We start from the raw sequence: 18334 nt of genomic DNA on the forward strand, positions 1-18334 counted from the left end.
TGTCAGAGAGCCTGCTCAGTGTGATGCGAGGCAAGGAAACAGGACTAAGTTCAATGGACAAAACAGACACGCAAACAGACAGGAACCTGATGACAAGACGCTGAACAGATTAGTGTGAACTGAAATGCCTGAAAGTATAATATGAATAACAATAATAATAACAACAACAATCATATTCTACAGTGAATGAGGAGAGAAACATGTTGTGACGATGAATCAGGAAGGTTTAGTGAACATGTACTGATGAGCAGCAGGACAGCATGGATGTCTTTTAGAAGCTGAAGGCAAACAGAACAGCACGCACTGAGCAGAACTCTGTGTGTGTGTGTGTGTGTGTGTGTGTGTGTGGAAGACTAGGTAGGTAGATGGTGTCTGGTACTGACAAAACGTTTACCAAGAGCGTGTGTGTAGTTTCTCTTTTCTCCATGAGGATGGAGTGAGTGAGGATGAAAGTAGGAGGAGTGTCCCTCCTGTATTTCCAGCACAACTCTAGCAGAGCAGCAGGAGACACTTTGCGTCTGTGTCTTATTAAGAAACCTGTAAAAGCTGGAAAGTGACTGTGTGTAGGAGTTTATACATGAGACCCTCCAGGAGAGAAGCCTTGGATGAGATTGATGCTGGCTATCTTTCCCCCTTCCCCTTTTTCTCCCCAATTGACCTTTGGCAAAGTACCGCCCCAGAACGGTGCTTGTCCAATCCTACCTTAGCAACGGTCCGTCAAGCTTTCAAAAACACAACAAAATACTGAACCGGTGTGCCTATGGGATCTGCAAATCGGATACTAGATATCTGAAAAGTTTGGAAGGGGTGTAATTCTCTTTCCCTTCTCGAAACCCAGAACGCAAGAAGCGCAATGTCAGCAATAGATTTGGCAGTATAGCAGACCCACCCCATTGCCAGCTTAATCCATCCAAACCAACAAAACTACCTGTCTGCTCCAAGCTAAGCTTGCTACTAGCTATTATTGATAGCTAATACAGCTAACGTGTTATTACTGTTACTTTTACCCACGCAATGCGCTGATTTCTTCCTTCATGTTTTGGTGTTTTCCGGCTACTTCCTGGATAGTTCTGAAATGCTTGACAGGCATAGCAACAGTAACTAAGGGGGGCGGGACTTTGTGAAAGGTCAATTGTACTTGGCCAATTACCCCACTCTTCCGAGCCGTCCCGGTCTCTGCTCCACCCCCTCTGCTGATCCGGGGAGGGCTGCAGACTACCGCATGCCTCCTCCCCGCCAGCCGCTTCTTTTCACCTGACAGTGAGGAGTTTCACCAGGGGGACGTAGCGCATGGGAGGGGGAACTGGGGAGAATAGCATTATACCCCCAGTTCCCCCTCCCCCCAAACAGGTGCCCCAACTGACCAGAGGAGGCGCTAGTGCAGCAATCAGGACACATACCCACATCCGGCTTCCCATCTGCAGACACGGCCAATTGTGTCTGCAGGGACGCCTGACCAAGCCGGAAGTAACACGGGGATTCAAACCGGCAATCCCCTGTGTTAGTAGGCAATGGAATAGACCGCTACGCTACCCGGACACCCCGATGCTGGCTATCTTTAAACTCACCTTCACCGTTTTGTCAGAGCAGTCTGTGGAGGTGCTGATGAGAGGGATGGGAAGCCTCGTCAGGTGTGCTGGTACCTGCGTGCCACTGGTCCCGCCAAAAACCAGCTGAACAGGCATGACATGAAGACCCTGGAGAAACAAGAACCAGATGAACAGGCATGACATGAAGACCCTGGAGAAACAAGAACCAGATGAACAGGCATGACATGAAGACCCTGGAGAAACAAGAACCAGATGAACAGGCATGACATGAAGACCCTGGAGAAACAAAAACCAGCTGAACAGGCACGACATGAAGACCCTGGAGAAACAAGATCCAGCTGAACAGGCATGACATGAAGACCCTGGAGAAACAAGAACCAGATGAACAGGCATGACATGAAGACCCTGGAGAAACAAGAATGGTGACATAGGCACTACATCAGCATTCTGATCCAGAAGAGAAAAAAGCTATCTCACTATCTTATCAAAGATATCTTCTCCCACAGCAGCCAGACAGGATGACTAACTCATCGGTGCCCAGGCCAGGAAACCCTCACTTTCTGTTTACACAGCAGCTGCTGTTGTGCATCACAGAGAAACTAAGACAGGAAGTGAATATACTAGTCATGCAGGCAGACTGACACAGAAGGGAACTACGCAGATAAAGAGAGACACCAATAAGGCGTTTCCTCACCGTTCCAGTTCATCCTAGGACCTTCTGGGTCCGCCATCACTCGGTACAATCCATGGTGGGAATCTAGCTACGAGACATGATCCTGACCTGACTGACACAGCTTGACCAGTTCAGTCAAGTTTATTTGTATAGCCCAAAATCACAAAGTTCAAGTTCAGCCAAACAAATCAACAAGAGATTTTGCAAGGACTGTAGGTTAGCAGGATAACAGTAATGTGGACCGAGCAGAAGTCTTTTTACCTTGTCAGTATTCAAAAGCCTGTACCTGCTGATGGGAATTCAGGCCATATAGACGTGTTCCCTTATTCACATGCGCCAAATGTGCGTGCGCAGATTATGGGGCCATGAGTCTCGTGTTTGTAAACATCACTACGTTCATTTGGAAGACATCATCATGGAGAAATGGGTTTAAAACGAAACGAAATGCCTCGCAGTTGTTGCGCTGTTGGTTGCACAAATCGTACAGATGGTAAAAACCAGCGTCTGCATTACGGCATGCCGAAAAGGGAAACCGCCAATCGAAAAGCGAAGAAGACAGGCGTGGATTCATGCGATCCGTCGGGAGGACTGGAAGACGTGGTCAGAAGAGCGAACGTCAAACGTGAAGCTTTCCAGGGAACATTACATATCTGGTGTGTGTCCGTTTCTTACACAAAGAAGTATTGCAATTGAACATACGTAAGGAGGAACAGCTCTACATGTGCTACTGGCCTAGTAGAGCAACTGCTGAGCCACAGTGTGCGTTGTTAATGCCGAGCCTTCCTCAAGTCTGACAACGATGCCATCAGCTCTCTTCTGCCCTGATGTATGAGGTCATGATTTGACTCCAGCCTCGATCTCATAACCGTTCACACAATTCACCTTTTCCTGGAGACACATGATGAAGGTAGAAATAAACAACATCTCTGTTCAGCTTGATTTAAAAGTGTTCTTCATTTTTCAGGGGAGATCGGATGATCCAGAGCACCCAGACTGGATCCCAGGTGTGTTTAAATACACACCTGCGCAAACACAGCTACAGTTGAGAGGAAGATAAAAAGGCAGGCACGATACCAAGTCATAAAGCAAAGAGAGAGAAGTCTTTGCAAGCTTCAAACTAAAATGACAATGAAGCTGACAGTCCCTTCAGTGATGTCACATTTTCTGAGGTGACTGAAGAGGACATGCCGTGCAGGGGTATTGGTATACAGTGTGCTGGGGACTTAAGTGAGGAAATGACACATTTGAAGAACAAGATATCTCAACGTGTTGCAGAACTGACGGAGAGAAATAGGGAAATGTATAAACCGAGGGAGGAGAATGCCAAACTGAAGGACAAGATGTTTGGGCTCCAATTTGTCAAGCAATCAAATGCAGTGAAATCCTTCACTGGAATACCAAGCTGTCACTGATTCTTTGGGTGGCAACAGGTATAAAGAAGTGCCTCAATAGATCATCAGTTGAGGACCAAGTGCTCATAGTTTTCATGAAACTGAGACTTGGCTTACTAAACAAGGACAGTGCCTATCACTATGATGTGACAACGACTACGGTGTCCAAAATGTATCATTCCTGGTTACCAGAACAGCCTCGGCCCAACAGGACCTCAGTGTCTGGCCTAGTAGGGCTGAAATTTGCCTGAATTTACCTAGTGCATTTAAAAGAAAATACAGAGACTGTTTGCATTAATGACTGTACAGAAGTCTTCATTGAGTGACCAAGAAGTCTGACTGCTGGGCACAGACTTGGTGGAATTATAAGCACAACAATATCTCCGAGTATTTGATAGGAATAAGCCCTGCTGGGGCTGTCGTGTTGCTATCATCTGGCTGGGGTGGCTGTGTTTCTGACAAACAAATAACTACGGAGCCTGGATTTTTAGAAAATATTTACCCAGGGGACTGCAGATAGAGGTTCCTCCTTCGTTGATTCTTTCGTAAATACACTTGGTGTGTCTATGAAGTATTCAGTCACATCCCTCCAGCAGATGCTTGGCAGCTTGGTGACATCACTTGTCCACTGAGCTTCAGCAAGCATAGACGGATCGGGGAGTTTTTCTCCAGTGCTTAGCAGAAGTTTCCATTCGTAATGCTTTCTGTCTTCCTGGCTTAGACCTTCGACATATTCTTAGATTTCCATCCATCCATCCATTATCCAAACCACTTATCCTGCTCTCGGGGTCGAGGGGGTGCAGGAGCCTATCCCAGCAGTCACTGGGCGCAGGCGGGGAGACACCCTGGACAGACAGCCAGGTTATCACACAGTCCATCACTTTCTCCCTTTGATTTTAAGTTTCATACACCGTCATCCTTGAGTTTCACACGCACGTTGTCTCTGGGTCATGTTTTACCACACGTCCTGCGCGCGCATCGTGTTTACAACGCAGCTTTTACGCCACGCGATAAGGGGTCTACAAGAGAACCGATCCAGCGGTTCCCTCTCTGTACTGTACAGAACAGCGCATCGGGTCAGCCAGCGAACTCAGTCTGTCAAACTGCTTTTCAGCAAACGCTCCAACCTCGCAACCGCAGAGGCAGATGCGAGGACTCGCGCCTTCGTTTAATAACGACAACGTCAGTCATCGACACGGCAATCAGCCAACATCCGTAATAAAGCGCCTTGTTTCGTCTTTTTACATACACACACACACACACACACACACATACTACATACATACATACATACATACATACATACATACATACACACATACATACACACACATACATACACACACACATACATACATACATACATACACACACACACACACATAGATACATACACATATACATACATACACACACACACACATACATACATACATACATACACATATACATACATACACACACACACACACACACATACATACATACATACATACATACATACATACATACATACACACACATACATACATACACATATACACACACACACACACACACACACACACACACATACATACATACATACATACATACATACATACATACATACATACATACATACATACATACATACATACATACATACATACATACATACATACATACATACACACACATACATACATATAAACAATCCGGCGAGTCAAGTGAATGCTTTGTGAGACAGTCCGGGCCCGTTTCATGCCATGAGCAGCTGGTGACCGCTTCCGGCATGAAACGGCCCGGACTGTCTCACAAAGCATTCACTTGACTCGCCGGATTGTTTATATGTATAATTCCTTTCAGTAGACTGAAAGTCAAATATCTTAATGTGATTAAAATAAAACCAAATAAACTTACTGAACTGCAATAGCGCTGCGTCTGTTTTCCCTCGCCTGTTTTGAACCCCCCCCCTTCTTCTTCTTCGTCGGCTTTTTTCTTCTTCGTCTTCTCTGACGTGTTAAAAAGTTTATTAACGAGATTGTATGGATTGCGCATCAGAGAGGGGGCAGGACATTATAAGTAGAATTGTCCTCCTGCTCCTTTTCAAACATGTAACGTTTGCTTGTTTTCTATGTTTGAAATAAAGACCTACCTACCGATACCGCTTCTTCTTCGTCGTCTTTTCTTTTTCTTCTTCTGCTTCGTCGGCTTAATCCTCTTCTTCTTCTGCTGCTGCTTTTTCTTCGTTTCTTCTGCTGCTGCTTTTTCTTCGTCGTCTTCCTCTTCTTGAGTGGTGGATATAGTCCATTTATCTTTTATTTTAGTCGATATATATGGTATAATAATTACAAAGAAAACAGCAAGCTGCTTTCGGAAATCACAGAGCTGATAGTCGAATTGAAATCGTCCTTCTGTACTGACTACGTGTTAGTAGGTGGCGACTTTAATTGAACGCCTGATGAGGGGCCATCCAATTACGCTAATTTTCACTATAACCCAGATATTTTACAATTTAACATTGACAACCATTTGCTTTATATTCGGAGAAATTTAAATCCGAACGTAAAACAGTTCTCTTAGATTAAACCTACTAATGCAAGCAGAAAGTCAAGAATAGATTTTTGGCTCGTAGCTCTCATCACTGCCTCGAGCTACGTTTAATTCTACCATCGCTCAGGCAGGCCCCCTTAACTGACCGTTGTTTAGTCTCGGTAGTTCTGAATCCAGCTGTGAAGCCTCTAAACTCCAAAGGCTATTGGAAGTTTAATGATGATCTATTAAAAAATGAGGAATATTGTGCCAATATTAGAAAAATTAATTCTGAAATTAAAAGTGATGTTCAACTCTCCTCTAACTGTAGCAAATGGCAGTTTCTGAAACATAAGTTTCGAGAGCACTCTATCGGCTTTAGTAAAAATCTGTGCAAACAAAAGAGAGAATATACGCGAATTCGGGGGGCAGTTGTGAGAGACACGGGTTCGCGTCCCGGCGGTGGTGCTCCCCCCCACCCCCGAATTCGCTACAATATGAAATTACTGTAGCGAATTCGGGAGGCAACCACAGGAACTGCCGCGGCCGGGACGCGAACCCATATCTCCCGCACCACGCGAGACTTCGCTAAGCGCTCGACTAAAGGGTCAAACCCGTCAGACAGCGGCCAACATCTCTACTTATCCATGCACGTTACACGTGCATGGATAAGTTGTGTCCTTACCTGGGGGTACCTGCCCGAGATTTGGTGTTAAGAGAGGCATTAGACAAGGCTGTGGCAGCTCCCCCTTGTTATTCATTATTGTAGCAGAATTACTCTCCATTCTATTTAAAAATGACAACACTGAGGGCCTAGAGGCAACAAGTTATTGATAAGCCAACTGCGGATGACACCACACTTTTCTTAAAAAAGGCCTCCCAGATCCCCTTGGCCCTTAAATCAGTTGAGCTCTTCACTAAAGCATCAGGTTTAACTCTGAATATAAGCAAATGTGAACTTGTGGCGATACATGAGCATCATTCTAGCTCTTTATTTGGTGTCCCTGTTAAAACTGAGGTTAAATATTTAGGAATTAACTTAAGTAAAAACCTTGAATCAAGAGAAGAGATGAATGTTAAGATTACAACGTGTAAAGCTATATTAAGCAGCTGGTTACAGAGGGACATTACTCTGTTTGGGAGGACTCTACTCACCAAGATGGAGAATCTCTCTAGATTTATTTATCCTGCTTACTCATTGGCTATTTCATCAAGGATTATTAAATCCATAAACCACACTAATTTCAATTTCATTTGGAAAAACAAGTGTCATTATATCAGGAAAAGTGACCTGTTGAAAAGTTATGAAAACGGGGGGCTGAATACCATTGATTTTGACATGATGAATGGTATGATCAAACTGAAGTGGCTAAAAGCCTTTGTCATGGATGAGACTGTGTTCTGGCATGCCATTCCTAATGCAATCTTTAACAAGTTGTGTTTAAACACCAGTTTTCAATATTGTAAAACGGGTTTATGAAAGGTGGATAAAAGTAGCGGTATCTTCAAAATCACAGCTCAACAGAAAAGCAATCCCTCCCAGCAGCTTGTTAAAGACTGCATTAGGAATGGCATGCCAAAACACAGCCTCATCTATGACAAAGGCTTTCAGCCGCTTCAGTTTGATCATACCATTCATCATGTCAAACCCAATGGATCATACCATTCATCATGTCAAAACCAATGAATCATACCATTCATCATGTCAAAACCAATGAATCATACCATCATCATGTCAAAACCAATGGATCATACCATTCATCATGTCAAAACCAATGGATCATACCATTCATCATGTCAAAACCAATGGATCATACCATTCATCATGTCAAAACCAATGGATCATACCATTCATCATGTCAAACCCAATGGATCATACCATTCATCATGTCAAACCCAATGGATCATACCATTCATCATGTCAAAACCAATGGATCATACCATTCATCATGTCAAACCCAATGGATCATACCATTCATCATGTCAAACCCAATGGTATTCAGCCCCCCGTTTTCATAACTTTTCAACAGGTCACTTTTCCTGATATAATGACACTTGTTTTTCCAAATGAAATTGAAATTAGTTTGGTTTATGGATTTAATCCTCCTTGATGAAATAGCCAACGAGTAAGCAGGATAAATAAATCTAGAGAGACCTCCATCTTGGTGAGTAGAGTCCTCCCAAACAGAGTAATAATGTCCCTCTGTAACCAGCTGCTTAATATAGCTTATATTCAGAGTTCAAGCTGATGCTTCAGTGAAGAGGCTTCTTTTCTTCTTCCTCGTCTTTCCTCTTTTTCTTCTTCTTCTTTGTTCGTTTTTCGGCTCCTGTTTCTTCGGCCTTACTCTTCTTCCTTATTATTATTATTATTATTATTATTATTTACTAGTGGTTTCATGCGAAATATTGCATTACCGCCACCTACTGAAACGTAAGAATTTATTTACATCATACGCCCAAAGTGATCCCATTCTATAACCTCAACCCAGCCTGAGTTGATGCAAAGCCCTCTGGCAGAGTAACCTCCGCATCCTCTCCAGATAGATCAAAAACACTCACACGTCTCCTGAAAGCGTCCGGCACCATCTTGATTCTTTCCCACATCCCCTTTATTCCAGCAGCGCAATTTATGACCACGGCCATGAAGGCCACGAAGGCCATGAAGTCCAAACACCTTCTCTTGTCCATGGACGGCTCGTTCTTCTTCTGGTTGGGCTTTGTTGGCGGCTGGCAAACAACGATTTATCACATTAGCTGTGACAGCCGGGATGGCGCGCGGGCCAGGAGGTCTATTTACAGAAACACAAACAATTCATATCTTCTCAGTCAAACTAGTTTTTATAGGATACGGAAATAAAATTCGTCATCTTTTTTTTTTACATATCTATTGATGATAACATTCACAAGCAAACAAAGAAGTTATTAATACAGACAAAACATGAGAGCCAGGGGGCTCTTTTAAGTGAAAACATTAAACACACAACACAAATAGTTTTTGTAGCTTTCTCATTTTTAGATTTAACAGTGGTTTTAATGTACTGTTTGGTTTCATTTTCAAATACTATAAATAAAGGTCCAGAAGGACTAAATGTTGATTTATGAATATAATAATTTGCTTAAGTAATCATCAAATGAATTATATAGAATTCCTTAAGTTTATTATTATTGTGATTATGCAAAGGAGTTGAATCAAGTGCAACTGGACTTGGTATATATCCGTGATCAGCTGCAGCATTGGTTCTGTTAGTGTAGGGACCCTGCCGGAACAGCGGCAGCATTGGTTCTGTTAGTGTAGGGACCCTGCCGGGACAGCGGCAGCATTGGTTCTGTTAGTGTAGGGACCCTGCCGGGACAGCGGCAGCATTGGTTCTGTTAGTGTAGGGACCCTGCCGGGACAGCGGCACATTGGTTCTGTTAGTGTAGGGACCCTGCCGGGACAGCGGCAGCATTGGTTCTGTTAGCGTAGGGACCCTGCCGGGACAGCGGCAGCATTGGTTCTGTTAGTGTAGGGACCCTGCCGGGACAGCGGCAGCATTGGTTCTGTTAGTGTAGGGACAGTGCCGGGACAGCGGCAGCATTGTTTCTGTTAGTGTAGGGACACCGCCGGAACAGCGGCAGCATTGGTTCTGTTAGTGTAGGGACCCTGCCGGAACAGCGGCAGCATTGGTTCTGTTAGTGTAGGGACACCGCCGGAACAGCTGCAGCATTGGTTCTGTTAGTGTAGGGACACCGCCGGAACAGCGGCAGCATTGGTTCTGTTAGTGTAGGGACACCGCCAGGACAGCGGCAGCATTGGTTCTGTTAGTGTAGGGACCCTGCCGGGACAGCGGCAGTATTGGTTCTGTTAGTGTAGGGACACTGCCGGAACAGCGGCAGCATTGGTTCTGTTAGTGTAGGGACCCTGCCGGAACAGCGGCAGCATTGGTTCTGTTAGTGTAGGGACACCGCCGGAACAGCTGCAGCATTGGTTCTGTTAGTGTAGGGACACCGCCGGAACAGCGGCAGCATTGGTTCTGTTAGTGTAGGGACACCGCCAGGACAGCGGCAGCATTGGTTCTGTTAGTGTAGGGACCCTGCCGGGACAGCGGCAGTATTGGTTCTGTTAGTGTAGGGACACTGCCGGAACAGCGGCAGCATTGGTTCTGTTAGCGTAGGAACACCGCCGGAACAGCGGCAGCATTGGTTCTGTTAGCGTAGGGACACCGCCGGAACAGCGGCAGCATTGGTTCTGTTAGTGTAGGGACCCTGCCGGAACAGCGGCAGCATTGGTTCTGTTAGTGTAGGGACACCGCCGGAACAGCTGCAGCATTGGTTCTGTTAGTGTAGGGACACCGCCGGAACAGCGGCAGCATTGGTTCTGTTAGCGTAGGGACCCTGCCGGGACAGCGGCAGCATTGGTTCTGTTAGTGTAGGGACCCTGCCGGGACAGCGGCAGCATTGGTTCTGTTAGTGTAGGGACAGTGCCGGGACAGCGGCAGCATTGGTTCTGTTAGTGTAGGGACCCTGCCGGAACAGCGGCAGCATTGGTTCTGTTAGTGTAGGGACCCTGCCGGAACAGCGGCAGCATTGGTTCTGTTAGTGTAGGGACACTGCCGGAACAGCGGCAGCATTGGTTCTGTTAGTGTAGGGACCCTGCCGGAACAGCGGCAGCATTGGTTCTGTTAGTGTAGGGACACCGCCGGAACAGCGGCAGCATTGGTTCTGTTAGTGTAGGGACCCTGCCGGAACAGCGGCAGCATTGGTTCTGTTAGTGTAGGGACACCGCCGGAACAGCTGCAGCATTGGTTCTGTTAGTGTAGGGACACCGCCGGAACAGCGGCAGCATTGGTTCTGTTAGTGTAGGGACACCGCCAGGACAGCGGCAGCATTGGTTCTGTTAGTGTAGGGACCCTGCCGGGACAGCGGCAGTATTGGTTCTGTTAGTGTAGGGACCCTGCCGGAACAGCGGCAGCATTGGTTCTGTTAGCGTAGGAACACCGCCGGAACAGCGGCAGCATTGGTTCTGTTAGCGTAGGGACACCGCCGGGACAGCGGCAGCATTGGTTCTGTTAGTGTAGGGACCCTGCCGGAACAGCGGCAGCATTGGTTCTGTTAGCGTAGGGACACTGCCGGAACAGCGGCAGCATTGGTTCTGGCAGAGAACAGCGGCAGCATTGGTTCTGTTAGCGTAGGGACACCGCCGGGACAGCGGCAGCATTGGTTCTGTTAGTGTAGGGACACCGCCGGGACAGCGTCAGCATTGGTTCTGTTAGTGTAGGGACACTGCCGGGACAGCTGCATCATTGGTTCTGTTAGTGTAGGGACACTGCCGGAACAGCGGCAGCATTGGTTCTGTTAGTGTAGGGACACTGCCGGGACAGCGGCAGCATTGGTTCTGTTAGTGTAGGGACACTGCCGGGACAGCGGCAGCATTGGTTCTGGCAGAGAACAGCAGCAGCATTGGTTCTGGCAGAGAACAGCGGCAGCATTGGTTCTGGCAGAGAACAGCAGCAGCATTGGTTCTGGCAGAGAACAGCAGCAGCATTGGTTCTGTTATTGTAGGGACAGTGCCGGAACAGCGGCAGCATTGGTTCTGGCAGAGAACAGCGGCAGCATTGGTTCTGGCAGAGAACAGCAGCAGCATTGGTTCTGGCAGAGAACAGCGGCAGCATTGGTTCTGGCAGAGAACAGCGGCAGCATTGGTTCTGTTAGTGTAGGGACAGTGCCGGAACAGCGGCAGCATTGGTTCTGGCAGAGAACAGCGGCAGCATTGGTTCTGGCAGAGAACAGCAGCAGCATTGGTTCTGGCAGAGAACAGCAGCAGCATTGGTTCTGGCAGAGAACAGCAGCAGCATTGGTTCTGGCAGAGAACAGCGGCAGCATTGGTTCTGGCAGAGAACAGCGGCAGCATTGGTTCTGGCGACACTTCACACAATGAAGAATGTCTTTGTTAAACTTGAGAAGAGAGGGACTTGCAGGACCAGACTGATGTGTGATTCTGAAGAAACCCTCCTTGCTTTATTGGCAAGGAGATATTTGGACGGCACACACTACCCACTGGAGTACCTCAGGGTCCAGTGTTGGAAGCAAACTGGTCTTTCTGCCCCTTTTAGGAAAATTAGAGCTGCGGAAGGAATAGCATCCATGACCTTGGCAAACTGCTTTGGGGCGACAGGAATACCAAAGGCATGAAGGAATTCAGAGTAGATCAGCAGCAGCAGCCCATTAACGTTAATTAGTGATTAATTAGTGGGGTTACTAGAAATATATTACTGTCAACCCAGCTTAGATAGAGAAGGGATGTATTTTTGAACATAATATGCTGATTACTGCAAATGAAACAATTGGGGGTGGGGGGGGTTATGTTTGTAACTTAAAGACCATGCTGGAAGTTTTTGTGTGTGGAATTTATATAAATTTAAGGGAAGTTTCTTTATTTTATAATCACACAAAATTACAAATTCAAGGCCTCCAATCTCAGAGAAAATATAATGAGGTATCAAGTTGCCAGTACATGTAGGGTTGTTTGGAAATTGCTTTACCCAATTAACGCAAAAGGTATTATCAAGAGTAGTGAAATCAGGAAAACGGAGCCCAGCAGAGTCGTAGGCCTTCACACTAACAGATCGTTTACATAATAAAACCAGGATCAGCAGAGGGGGGGGGAGCAGGGACCGGGACAGCTCGCAAGAGTGGGGTGATTGGCCGGATACAACTGGGGAGAAAAGGGGGGGGGTAAATAAATAAAAGAACTTCATCATCACCATCATCACCATCATTCTAGACACCTAAAGCACTTCCACTTTTCCTCATGCTTGGACAGTAAAGACTCCATGACAACAAGCCGTGTGTGTGCGTGTGCGTGTGTGTGTGTGTGTGTGTATTTTTAATCAGTAAAGAGTAAATTCCATGAACAGTCACTCACATTATTCACAATACTTTATTAAATCATGCCCCAAGGCCATTCATCTATTGTGTCTCTATGACAACACAGCTGTCAGGAAGGAGCTCCTCCTCCTCCTGACTCCTCCTTCAGCCTCCTCAGGACCTCCTCTGGACTCAGGGAGGTCGTCACCTTCACCAGTTTGTCCCGACACCTGGAGCCCTGTGGGAGAAGCGTTCATCAGCGTGTTTGCAGCGAAATTAAAGCTGCAGTCCTGAAGAGGTACATGCAACACCTGTCCTGGTGACGCTCCACAGCCGGGGTGGGCATCTTATCCAGAAGGGGGCGGTGTAGGTACATGCAACACCTGTCCTGGTGACGCTCCACAGCCGGGGTGGGCATCTTATCCAGAAGGGGGCGGTGTAGGTACATGCAACACCTGTCCTGGTGATGCTCCACAGCCGGGGTGGGCATCTTATCCAGAAGGGGGCGGTGTAGGTACATGCAACACCTGTCCTGGTGACGCTCCACAGCCGGGGTGGGCATCTTATCCAGAAGGGGGCGGTGTAGGTACATGCAACACCTGTCCTGGTGATGCTCCACAGCCGGGGTGGGCATCTTATCCAGAAGGGGGCGGTGTAGGTACATGCAACACCTGTCCTGGTGATGCTCCACAGCCGGGGTGGCCATCTTATCCAGAAGGGGGCGGTGTAGGTACATGCAACACCTGTCCTGGTGATGCTCCACAGCCGGGGTGGGCATCTTATCCAGAAGGGGGCGGTGTAGGTACATGCAACACCTGTCCTGGTGACGCTCCACAGCCGGGGTTGGGCATGTCATCCAGAAGGGGGCGGTGTTGGTACATGCAGCACCTGTCCTGGTGACGCTCCACAGCCGGGGTGGGCATCTCATCCAGAAGGGGGCGGTGTAGGTACATGCAACACCTGTCCTGGTGACGCTCCACAGCCGGGGTGGGCATGTCATCCAGAAGGGGGCGGTGTTGGTACATGCAGCACCTGTCCTGGTGACGCTCCCCAGCCGGGGTGGGCATGTCATCCAGAAGGGGGCGGTGTTGGTACATGCAACACCTGTCCTGGTGACGCTCCACAGCCGGGGTGGGCATCTTATCCAGAAGGGGGCGGTGTAGGTACATGCAGCACCTGTCCTGGTGACGCTCCACAGCCGGGGTGGGCATCTTATCCAGAAGGGGGCGGTGTAGGTACATGCAGCACCTGTCCTGGTGACGCTCCACAGCCGGGGTGGGCATGTCATCCAGAAGGGGGCGGTGTAGGTACATGCAACACCTGTCCTGGTGACGCTCCACAGCCGGGGTGGGCATGTCATCCAGAAGGGGGCGGTGTTGGTACATGCAGCACCTGTCCTGGTGACGCTCCACAGCCGGGGTGGGCATCTTATCCAGAAGGGGGCGGTGTAGGTACATGCAGCACCTGTCCTGGTGACGCTCCACAGCCGGGGTGGGCATCTCATCCAGAAGGGGGCGGTGTAGGTACATGCAACGCCTGTCCCGGTGATGCTCCACAGCCGGGATGGGCATCTCATCCAGAAGGGGGCGGTGTAGGTGCAGCTCTTTGTTCAACCAAGCTGTTACACACCTGTGTCTCCTAATCAAGCTCCTCAGCAAAGACTCGACTGGTTGATTAGTGAGCTCAGGTGTGTAACTGCTTGATTGGAACAGAAACCTTCACCCACACCGGCCCTTTCTGGATGAGACTGCTCCCCCCCCCCCCCGATCTAGATCACGTGACAAGAGTAAAGGTGTAGAGCAGTTTCAGGACTGTAGCTTTAAATAAGCATTTTACTTGTTGTGAAAAGAGGCAAGAGACTAAAACCATGAAACCTTGTCAAGGACAACATGGGTTCTCCTCAGGTCCAGAACCTGGGCCAGGTAACGAACCAGTTCTGTGTTGGCTGCTCCGTCAGCTGGAGGTGCTGCAATGGAAATGCCCACCGCCTCCGGGGAAACTTCTGGAAGAGCAAAGGAGATTATTGTCTCATAATAAATCTAACAAGCTCCAGGGTCATAATTTTCTCTCCGGGTGTCCCTAAACCTTTAAATGGTCTCTGAGTCTTGGTCTATAATTCTTGAGGCTTTCACCCACCAAGTCCACGTTTTTCATTTGCATTTTTTTAAATCCATCATCATGGTACAATAACTGTAAAAAAAATCTCTGAAGGCTGTCAGATGTAAACGCTCAGAAAATCAGAACTGGTCCCAACACATTTATGACGGACCACTTTTCTTTTGGAGTTGGTGGACAAACGGAGTTTGGACTCAGGTTTCGATGTGATATTTTTGGACAAAAATGTGGAGCTGGTATACATAGGCCTTTAATCTGACCAGCAGTACTTTCCATCTGATACCAGTGACTTTACTGTTGTCAGGATCACTGCTGTGCCCCTACTTACCCATCATGACTGCTGCCTGCCACAGCGACGTACCACGTGGCTACCTGCACCTGACTGTGAATGTTCTCGCTCATCCAGGTCGTCATGGTTCTCCAAAGGAGTTGAATCAAGTGCAGCTGGACTTGGTATATATCTGTGAAGACGTTTCGCCTCTCATCCAAGAGGCTTTCTCAGTTTGGGCCTCTCTGACTAGACCAAGCTAGTCTGACTGGCTGCTGATGACACTCAGAGTTTATATATACCAAGTCCAGCTGCACTTGATTCAACTCCTTTGGATACCTGCACCTGACTGACGTGGACCCTGGTGGCTGTGTGACCTGTTATTGTCCATCTACTTTTAACACTTGATTTTAAATTCTCTCCCTGTAGACGATCGCAACAGCATCCGGATGTGGGCCACTTCAGGCAGTGATGTGGCACTGGTGGTCTTCTTCTGGCCCTGACAAAACGGATGTGAGCCTGAAGTGGCCCACATGCACAACAGAAAATATGGCCCAAATGTGCCAAATCACATGTGGGCCTTTTTTGGCAAAGATGCGGTGCTCTGGGCAACATATGATCTGGATGTGACCCTGCAGCGCCCCGTGTGGTAAATGGTGAATATGGGCCAAATATCACAAAACAAATATGGCCACCTTTGGCAAATATGTGGCACATGCGGCATTGCTATGTCTTGGTTCTGGCCCAATATGGCCAACAGGAGCGGGCCGCCCAAGTGCCATCATTCCAGGCGGTATGTGGGCCGGATGAAGTGTCGGGTGTGGGACGGTCCGGGCCACAGCAGTTTGTTTTGCCATGCGGGAGTCAGTTTTACTCTTGACATGATGCTCTGTGAGCGGACACGCTGCCTCCTAGTCTAGCTCAGTGTTTCCAGGCCCACTTCCGGTTATGTTGACTGACATGTTTGCAGCATGTGGTCCAAACCCTCAGCCAGTGTTGTGCTGCATAGTGACCGTGCTGACGGTGTGTGTGTTGCAGCCTGACTCCACCTGCAGAGCCCCTCTGTTGCTGCACACGTGCAGCTGCACCACCCAATCCTCGTGGCCTAACCATGACCTGGATGAATGAGAACATTCACACCCGCTCCTCATCCTCTCCACTCATATGAAGTATGCACATGTTGCGGTGACCCTGCGCTGCACCGTGTGAGCGTGTAGTAACGAAGTGGCAGTTGTGTAACTCCACCTGTAACGGAGCTCCTTCTGGCCCCGGGCTTCGCGTGCACCGTGATGGTCACCGCCCCGCTCCTGTCTCGCGCTACCGGCCCGCATGTTTCTTCTCCGCTTCTGGTCTGCAAGCCCTGACAAAACAGATCACATGGCGGTGAAGCAGGTGAGGAGACGCGGCGCGGGGCGCGACACCGGGATGAGGGGACACGTGGTGCAGCGCAGACGCACCGGCTTGTGTTTTGGGGCCATTCTGGGGTCGTCGCGCGGGCGTCCCCTGCTAGCAGCCCGACACGGTAGGAACCGTGTGATACACGCCGCCCAACGTGCTGCGGAGAGCATCCGGCGCCGCCGCCGCCGCGTCCCGACTCCGCAGCGCCGCAAGGCCGCCGCGTCCCGACTCCGCAGCGCCTTACTAGACGTCCCAGACCGGCGTCCGCATCCGGCTCGCACGTCCCCACGGTACGCGTCACGCCGAACACCCGGAAGCCTGCGAGCCAAACCCTGCGCCGGCAGCGGAATACAAACAACACATCTGCGCATGCGTCATGGTCACGTCGTCATTGTGAAGGTCAACGATGCGCATCATTGAAGCAGACGCGACCTTTTCTCGCTCCCCCTACTCCCAACTTTTTGTTGTTGTTGTTAAATTCGTTTGAATTTCCATGGTTTTCCCTTTTTTTCTTCTAACCTCTTGCTGCTCCTGTTTGTTATGTATGTGCCCATTTTAAGCCTTGTCTGCTGCCTGGATCATTGTGTAAGAGACTGCCACGCCACTGTGTGTTGTACGTTTGCTAAGAACAAAAACAAAGCAAAGCAAAACAACCAGTCAGTCAGTCAGTCAGGCTGGCTGGCAGGCTGGCAGGCAGTCAGTCAGGCTGGTAAGCTGGCAGGCTGGCTGGCAGGCTGGCTGGCTGGCTGGCTGGCTGGCAATCAGGCTGGCTGGCTGGCAGGCTGGCTGGCTGGCAATCAGGCAGGCTGGCTGGCAATCAGGCTGGCTGGCTGGCTGGCTGGCAGGCTGGTTGGCTGGCAGGCAGGCTGGCTGGCTGGCTGGCTGTACGGAGGACCAGGCGCCTCCGGCAGCACCTAGCGAGCCGGACCGAGGGCAGACCACCTGACTCTGATGTGTGGACTTGCTCATCACGTCACAGTGTTGGCTTATCTCTATGTTATATCCTGCTGCTTGACATGTTCTATTTCATTCATTCATTCATGACTGCTTGTATGAATGAATGCTTTACTCAGGTTGACGCTAGGGTCAAGGTTGGGGTTGTCCCACGGCCAACATCCCATGATGAGACCATGTCCCCCTCTCGGGAACCAGACCGTGCTCCCTGCAGAGGTGGTCGGTCCGCTGTGCGTGTGTGTGACTGTGACTGCTTGGTGGGGGTTTGTGTTCATGCTGGTGGGGTGCGGGGAGCCACACAGGCCACCCCTGTGCAGGAGGAACCGCCGGCTCGAAGCCCCTTCTGAATCACATTTCTGCGGCCTTACGCATCCGGAACAGGCAGCGACTGTTCAGAAAACGGCTTGTGCTCCCTTATAACGTCCATTCATCCGTCATCCGAACCGTTTGTCCCGCTCCCAGGGTCGCTGGGGCCTCTCCCAGCAGCCACTGGGCGGCAGACGGGCGTCTGGCATGCGGACATGAAGGGCTTGGAGCGGCGGCTGCAGCTAGAAAAGCGCTTCATGCGCAACGCAACGCCATTGCGTTCAGGGGACGCTGCGTAACTGCTGCGCAGCGCTGACGC

General features: G+C 49.1%; 2 protein-coding genes across 6 annotated transcripts in view; both read right to left on the minus strand.

Moving 5' to 3' along the window:
• The window catches only part of pot1 (protection of telomeres 1 homolog), a 40021-nt gene extending 34256 nt beyond the window's left edge, over positions 1 to 5765 (minus strand). For 2 of the 4 annotated variants that reach the window (XM_056282123.1, XM_056282120.1), the window contains exons 1-2: positions 5517 to 5765; positions 1569 to 1697 (exon numbers count right to left, since the gene is read on the minus strand). In XM_056282123.1, coding sequence (XP_056138098.1) covers positions 1569 to 1697; positions 5517 to 5654 — 267 coding nt within the window. In that variant the 5' untranslated portion in view covers positions 5655 to 5765. Of the gene's footprint in view, positions 1 to 1568; positions 1698 to 2027; positions 2070 to 4116; positions 4154 to 5516 lie in introns of those variants that run through there. The other 2 variants (XM_056282122.1, XM_056282121.1) reach the window with 2 other exon arrangements.
• Positions 5766 to 12699: 6934 nt separating this feature from the next.
• On the minus strand, positions 12700 to 16947 carry c6h15orf40 (chromosome 6 C15orf40 homolog). 2 transcript variants are annotated; one of them, XR_008810384.1, is made up of 5 exons: positions 16815 to 16947; positions 16603 to 16717; positions 14849 to 14976; positions 13033 to 13212; positions 12700 to 12822 (listed from the first exon to the last, which is right to left on the minus strand). XR_008810384.1 is itself a non-coding variant. In XM_056282065.1 (4 exons), exons 1-4 carry the CDS (start codon positions 16923 to 16925, stop codon positions 13105 to 13107), a joined length of 462 nt encoding a protein of 153 aa, XP_056138040.1. In that variant the 5' UTR covers positions 16926 to 16947; the 3' UTR covers positions 13029 to 13104. The 2 variants fall into 2 exon arrangements, 1 of the variants encoding a protein (XP_056138040.1); XM_056282065.1 differs by lacking the exon at positions 12700 to 12822 and having other exon boundaries at positions 13029 to 13212.
• Positions 16948 to 18334: the final 1387 nt, after the last annotated feature.

The sequence above is a fragment of the Lampris incognitus genome, chromosome 6 (assembly GCF_029633865.1).
Source record: "Lampris incognitus isolate fLamInc1 chromosome 6, fLamInc1.hap2, whole genome shotgun sequence".
NCBI classification, from domain to species: domain Eukaryota; kingdom Metazoa; phylum Chordata; class Actinopteri; order Lampriformes; family Lampridae; genus Lampris; species Lampris incognitus.

Coding starts and splice junctions, on each gene's coding strand:
- c6h15orf40 (XM_056282065.1), bottom strand. CDS start 16,925: ATGCTCTCCGCAGCACGTTGGGCGGCGTGTATCACACGGTTCCTACCG. Junction 16,718..16,814: donor TGGCCCCAAAACACAAGCCG/GTGCGTCTGCGC, acceptor CTGTTTTGTCAG/GGCTTGCAGACCAGAAGCGG. Junction 13,213..14,848: donor CCCATGTTGTCCTTGACAAG/GTTTCATGGTTT, acceptor CTTCTCCCACAG/GGCTCCAGGTGTCGGGACAA.